Source organism: Mizuhopecten yessoensis, unplaced genomic scaffold, assembly GCF_002113885.1.
Source record: "Mizuhopecten yessoensis strain PY_sf001 unplaced genomic scaffold, ASM211388v2 scaffold10963, whole genome shotgun sequence".
Classification (NCBI taxonomy): domain Eukaryota; kingdom Metazoa; phylum Mollusca; class Bivalvia; order Pectinida; family Pectinidae; genus Mizuhopecten; species Mizuhopecten yessoensis.
Genome location: NW_018408809.1, coordinates 286276 through 293691, shown reverse-complemented (window position 1 = coordinate 293691; position 7416 = coordinate 286276). Strand labels below are relative to the sequence as shown.

Here is a 7416-nt window from a genome sequence, read left to right as displayed (position 1 = left end):
GCTACTGGCCAAATATCATCACCCTGGGCATTTTGGTTATTCAGAAGAAGTTGTTTAAAGTTTTTAACATATTTGACCCCTGTCAACTTGAATATAGGTGAAGGTCATTCATTTTAACGAACTTTTTAGCCCTTTATCTCAGCATGCTACTGGCCAAATATCATCTCCATGGGCATTTTGGTTATTCAAAAGAAGTTGTTTAATAAAAGTTTTTAACATAGTTGACCCCTGTGACCTTGAATATGGGTGAATATCATTCATTTGAACAAACTTGGTATCCCTTCATCACAGCATGCTACTGACCAAATATCATCACCCTGTGCATTTTGGTTATTCTTCATAAGTTGTTTAATGTTTTTAACATATTTGACCCCTGTGACCTTGAATATAGGGGAGGGTCATTCATTTGAACAAACTTGACAGCCCTTTACCCCAGCACGTTACTGGCCAAATATCATCACCTTGGGCATTTTGGTTATAGAGTAGAAGTTGTTCAAAGTTTTTAACATATTTGACCCATGTGACCTTGAATATGGGTGAAGGTCATTCATTGAACAGACTTGGTAGCCCTTCATCTCAGCATGCTACTGGCCAAATATCATCGCCCTGGGCATTTTGGTTATTCAGAAGAAGTTGTTTGAAGGTTTTTTAAGACAATTGACCCCTGTGACCTTGAATATAATTGAAGGTCATTCATTTGAACAGACTTGGTAGCCCTTCACCCAAGCATGTTACTGGCCAAATATCGTCTCCCTGGGCAGTTTGGTTATTGAGAAGAAGATGTTAAAAGTTTTTAACATATTTGACCCCTGTGACCTTGAAAATGGGTGAAGGTCATTAATTTTAACAAACTTTGTCGCCCTTCATCTTAATTTGCTTCTGGCCAAATATCATCACCCTAGGCCTTTCGGTTATTGAGAAGAAGTCATTTAAAGTAAAATATTGACGACGGACGGACGACGGACGCCGTGCCACAGCATAAGCTCACTTGTCACTTTGTGCCAGGTGAGCTAACAAGAGAGCATGGTAAATGCAAAATGATCAATATATACTTACCAATCTCATCTTGTAAGATATGTAACTTTTGAAACCAAAACCTAAAGTGACAACTGGATAACCAATACTGAAAATACAAACATTGCATTGATGAATAATTTTAATAACTGTATACAGATTTTATAATAATAACAATAATGGCTTCATTTTCATTCAAGATTTAAGATTTAATTCCAATTCTAATTTAATTACAAGGTCTCCCAGAGGGATCTTGGCGCCCACCTTTGTACCATCTTCATTAGTTCTTTGTCAGTTCGATCTTTTCTCTTCTTTCCTCTAATCTGTTTGATCGAGTCATGTTAACAGTAAATGCACCTTGAGGTAACTTTTGATCTAAACTTAATACTGATGTGTATGAAAGCCAACCTTCAAAGTGAGTTTGTCATTTCACATATTTACTAGTACAGTACTTAATGTGAAAGAAATAGAATCGATCATTACAATATGAGAAAGATCTGTTTAGTTCTTCTTTTAATCCATTTTATTTTTATGATCAGTCTCAAAATATAACATACACAACGAGGGATCAAGGGGAACCTACATTTAAAAGTTGAGAAAGATCCCTCTCGTACTTCCCGAGAAATAGCGATAAAAAACTTTCACTATCAAAATCCAAGATGGCTGCCTGTCGGCCATGTTGTTTATCCGATCAGTCTCAAAAGTTGCCCTGCACAGCTCAGGACCAAGGGGAACCTGCATATAAAATTTGAGAAAGATCCCTCTGGTACTTCTTGAGAAATACAGATAACAAGAATTGTTTACGGACGGACGACGACGGCGGACGATGGACGGCCGTCCACGGACGCAGGGTGATTGGAATAGCCCACCATCAGATGATGGTGGGCTAATAACATATGAGCCTATAATCAGAACAACAGAATGTGAAAAGGCCGAGTACATTTATAACTAGCTTGACATTCCATATGAAGAAATTAAAACTCATGTAGTCGAGATGATGACAATGATTACGTTCTTCACTGAACTAGATATTGATTGTAAGACTGCTCCTCAATGCAGTTTCTCTTCGCCCATTAAAAAGTGTAAAACAGAATACCACTTTAAACGATGATGTAATATGGCTTAGTTCAAATCAATTGAACATGCTTTTGCACAAGACCCATATCTTATTTGTTTTCATTTAAAGAACATGCAATGCCTATTATAGCCATTAGAACTTACAAATCAATATTCTGCCTTAAAATTAATAATAGACAAATATGCATGATAAAAGCTATTGTAACTGGTATGCATTATTCTTGCAATAGCTAATGTGTAGAGATAACACACTTAATATAATACCAAAGTTACCTCTTTGTGTTTCTCTTATTGTATTTTTATTCAGTATTTTATGGCTGACTGAAATTTTCAGAACAATTTTTTCACAATAAACAATCAGTGATATTTTGTTCGTGATCGTTTTTGTTCAAGTTTTTTTCTTGTTGTGTATTGAAGTAAAGGAGGCTGGCATATTCTAATGCAATACATGTATAAATAAACATAGCAATTTAAGAGCAATCCTCACCAATGAGCAGCAAATGGTCTACAGAGATCTAAATTAAATGGTAAACTTTTGAACTCCCTCAGTCTGATTGAAGCCTCTATGTATACAAACAGCAACCATAGTGACACTGTAGGAAGACAAATGCCTCTTTCTGAAAAATATAAACAAACACTTTTTTTAGTTCTTTTATTGGAAGAATGATCTGTGAAAAGTGTTTTATCAAAAGATGTTAAAATATTTGGAGAAAATGCAAATATGCCAAAAAAAAATGCACATAACTAAGTTGTTTAAAGCTTTCAAACGTATTTGACCACTGTGACCTTGAATATATTTCAAGGTCATTCATTTTAACAAACCTGGTAGCCCATTTTCCTAGCATGTTACTGACCAAATATCATTATCCTAGGCTTCTTGGTTATTCAGATGAAGTTGTTTAAAGGTTTTAAACATATTTGACCCCTGTGACCTTGAATATAACTCAAGGTCATTCAGTTGCACAAACTTGGTAGTCCTCCATCACAACATTCTACTGACAAAATAGCATCATCCTAGGGTTTTCGGTTATTGAGAAGAAATTGTTTAAAGGTTTTTAACATATTTGACCCCTGTGACCTTGAATACAAATAAAGGTCATTCATTTCAACAAACTTGGTAGCCCTTCATCCTAGCATGGTACTGGCCAAATATCATTATCCTAGGTCTCTTAGATATTCAGAAGAAGTTGTTTTAAAGTTTTTCACATATTTGACCCCTGTGACCTTGAAAATAGATGAAGGTCATTTATTTGAACAAACTTGGTAGCCCTTTATCCCCATTTCCTACAAATATCCTTATCCTAGGCCTTTTGGTTATTGAGAAGAAGTTGTTTAAAGTAAAATATTGGCGCCGGACGCCGCACCATGGCATAAGCTCACTTGGCCCTTTGGGTCAGGTGAGCTAAAAATCATTAAATATCTATAATGACTGAATTATAATTAAATTTCTATTCACAATTCACAGGTTTCCAGTCATAAAAACATTCTTGGATAAAAGAACAAATTTAAGAATTATTTTTTGTATAACGAAGCACATTTCTCAAATAGTTAATATTTCAATAATGGTTTATCCTGGTATGAAACATTTGAAAGGTTAACACATTTTATCTTTATGCTGGAATTTTGGACACACACAAATTGGTATAAAATTTCTTTTCATCAACTTAAATTAATCTGTTATCCTTTCTTTGGTTAAGCATGAACACTCTTGAGCTAGCTGAAGGCTCAATTTTCTATACAAGCGATCAGGGATCTGTATAAGGGTACAGCTCAGCGTATAAACATGGCTTGTGGATATTTTTATAATAAGATACCACTGGGGCTGTAATTAGAAAGGTTATTAGCGACAGGGATAGCTATGTCTCCTGTATTTTTGTACACCTCTGTAAGCATGGATCTAACTATACAGATAAACGTGGGACTGCTGGTTTCAGTGGGAGCACCACTGTGCTAACCGACCATGTTCTCACCCTATGCCTCAGTTTATCCTCAGAAATCAATGACAATCTGGGAGCTTTCTGCATGTTCTACAGATGTTGCCTAGACTATAATTCAATTGATTTTAGCAGACAAATATGGCCTCAAGAACAGCGATTTAGTATAGACCACACAGTAATCTACTATACAGACACAATAATAGAGTAACATAAGCTTTCAAATCACAGATTGGTTTCTATTGGGTGTGATATATGTGCATATCAACATGTTTAAAGTTACAGGTATGTTACAGCCATGGTCTTCTGATGACATTAGACAGAACATTTAAGCAATATGAGGGCGTTGTACATGTACATGGAATAACAATATTAAATATACCAGATTTTGGCATACACTGTACATTATTGATTGTTCAGGACTGTTCACCAAAAGTAGAGCAGACCTTTGTTTTTGTTATATTTCTAATTCAATATCATTTTTCTGCCAAAACTTAGCTTGCTTTAAATCTTCTGAATGGCAGCAGATGTCTTTATAAATTTTTGCTTTGTTGTAGATCAGAATTTAATTTAAGTTCCAACACTTTCAATGTGATAAAAAGCCCAATATGGCAGCCATGATGTCATATCCATTTCCCAATTAATAAATCAATAAACTCCATTCAGGAAGTTTGATATTTTGTAGACAATTTTTCCATTTTAACGTATTTTTTTTACATCTGTATGTACACTGTGTAAGAAGCTAAACGACAAGAAATTTCAGAGGGATCTTGGCACCCACCATCGTACCATCTTCATTAGTTATATGTCAGTTCGATCTTTTCTCTGATCTGTTAATTGAGTCATGTAAACAGTAAATGCACCTTGAGGTAACTTTTGAACTTAATTTCATTCTGCTGTGTTTAATTAAAAGACAACCTTCAAAGAGATTTTTTTTGTCTCACAAATTCACTAGAACATTTCTTAATGTGAAAGAAATAGAACCGATCATTGCAAATGAGAAAGATCTGTAAAGCACTTCCTCAGAGATAGTGATATTTTAAAATGTCAATATCCAAGATGACCTCCTGCGTCAATCTTTTCTTTTTTAATCAGTCTCAATATAATACATGCACAATTTTGGACAAAGGGTAACCTTCATATGAAGTTTGAGAAATATTTGTCAACTGCTTTTTAAGATATATTGATAACAAACTTTCAAAATCCAAGATGGCTGCCTGGCGGGGCATATTGTTATCTGATCAGTCTCAATATGAAACATGCACAACTAGAAACCAAGGGAACCTACATATTGAATTTGAGAAAGTTCCCTCCAGTACTTTTTGAGAAATAGCGATAGTTAAACAAGAGGTCCGACGTATAGCTCACCTGGATATTTAAGCAATCATAGCAAAATATTAAATATTATACAGTGTACTGTACTACAAATATTTCCAAAAATTTGCACTGTCCCTCAGTAACACTCTTACCTTATTGGGTCCCATTCTCCTGTCCCCATTGTGATGAGGGCATGGTTTCTACAGCATTGAATCATGTTGGGCCAAGCATACTCCATCTAAGGAAGCTACTTGTTAAATATCACGACTCCATGCCTTTCACTTCTTCAAAAGAAGCTGTTTGCAGTTTTTGCTATATATGACCCCTGTGACCTTGAAAGTAGGTGGGGTTGATTCTCAATAGGAAACTTTGTCAGGGTATATCTGTTACAGTTACCAGCCAAATATTATAATTCTATGCCTTCAGATTATTCAGGAGAAGTCTGTTGAATCGTTTGACATATTTGACCCCTGTGACCTTGATAGTAGGTCAAGATCATTTTCATTCTCAAACTTTATCGGGCTCCATCCTAAGAAGCCACCAGCCAAAAATTAAGATTCTGTACCTTTCAGTTCTTCAGAAGAAGTTGTTTGAAGTGTTTGACATATTTTACCCCTGTGACCTAAAAAGTAGGTTGAGGTCATTTTCATTTGCAAACTTTGTTATGCTCTATCCCAAGAAGCTACCAGACACATATTAATTAAGATTCTATACATTTCAGTTCTTCAGAGGAAGTTGTTTAAAGTATTTGACACTTTTTACCCCTGTGACCTTGAAAGTAGGTCAACGTAATTATCGTTCTCAAACTTTGTTGGGCTCTTACCACTGAAGCTACAACCCAAATATCATGACTCTAGGCCTGTCCATACTTCAGAAGAAGTCTTTCGAAGGAACAGTTGACGGACAGACGCCATGCCATTGGCATAAGCTCACTTGCCCTTCAGGCAGATGAGCTAAAAGTAAACATACACAACAAAGGGCCAAAGGAACTCGCATATTAAATTTGAGAAAGATCCTTCAGATATTTCGTGAGAAATAGCGATAACAAACTTCAACTATCAAAATCCAAGATGACCACATGTCAGCAATTTTGTTTATCTGATCAGTCTCAAAAGTAAACATGCACAACAAAGGACCATGGTGAGCTTTCTTATCAAATTTGAAAAGATCTCTCCAGTACTTTCTGAGAAATAGCGAAAAAACCAAAGGACGGACCACAGACCACTAACATCATATGATTTGAATAGCCTACCATCTGATAATGGTGGGCTAAAAATAGTCCAGTCTAAATTGATGTCTTAATTGTATACATGATAAACATTGTTAATGTCACATGCTTTGACTGTTCTTTTCAATCTTTTCAATAACCACCAATACATGTATATTAAAAATCACTTTTCTTCTGCTCTACAAAAGCCGATTTCATCAAATTATATCCCAGGAGACCTTTTCTAGTTTGATCCAAAATCAAAGATTGCTGCCATGACATCATATTCTTTTTCTTATTAACTGTAATGAATAATTAAGGACTAAGCCATAATTTTTATCTATGGATATTATGCTGTAAATGCACAACTTTTTCTTAGGATGCATTTTTTGGTTCAGCGCAGGTAAAAGTCAATGTTCAAATGTGCTGTTTCAAAGCCACAAATTTCAAAAACCTTTTCAAAACCAAATATGCAAAAATTAAATACTCTTCATGTCTGGAAAGGACCTTTAATTAGACGTTGTATCAAGTTCATGAATGTCAATACTCCTGAGGGGTACATCCTTTTCTTAGGATGCAGTTTTGTTAAATTAAAGGTCAGTGTAACTGTTTACCAGATATCCCGCCTTCCCAAGCAAGATACATAAATATGGTTAGTTTGGTCAATGTAGGTGAAATAACATGGACCCTATGCTCCAGACAAACTTTGGTATTAAGATTAAACAAAGGGCCATAACTCTGTATATAGTGAAGCACGAGACCTAATTCCAGTGCGCTGTGATGCAGGTATACTTCAAGTTTGATCAAGATATCTGTAACAGTTTAAAATTTATGGGTCTGACAAGAATTTACTGAAATTGTTGCACT

The 7416-nt window shown here is 35.3% G+C and overlaps 1 protein-coding gene across 1 annotated transcript in view; it reads right to left on the bottom strand.

Moving 5' to 3' along the window:
* LOC110464125 (macoilin-like) overlaps nucleotides 1-7416 on the bottom strand; it is a 29635-nt gene that overhangs the window by 11424 nt on the left and 10795 nt on the right. The window contains exons 4-5 of the mRNA XM_021519189.1: nucleotides 2579-2708; nucleotides 1057-1123 (exon numbers count right to left, since the gene is read on the bottom strand). Coding sequence (XP_021374864.1) covers nucleotides 1057-1123; nucleotides 2579-2708 — 197 coding nt within the window. The remainder of the gene's footprint in view (nucleotides 1-1056; nucleotides 1124-2578; nucleotides 2709-7416) is intronic.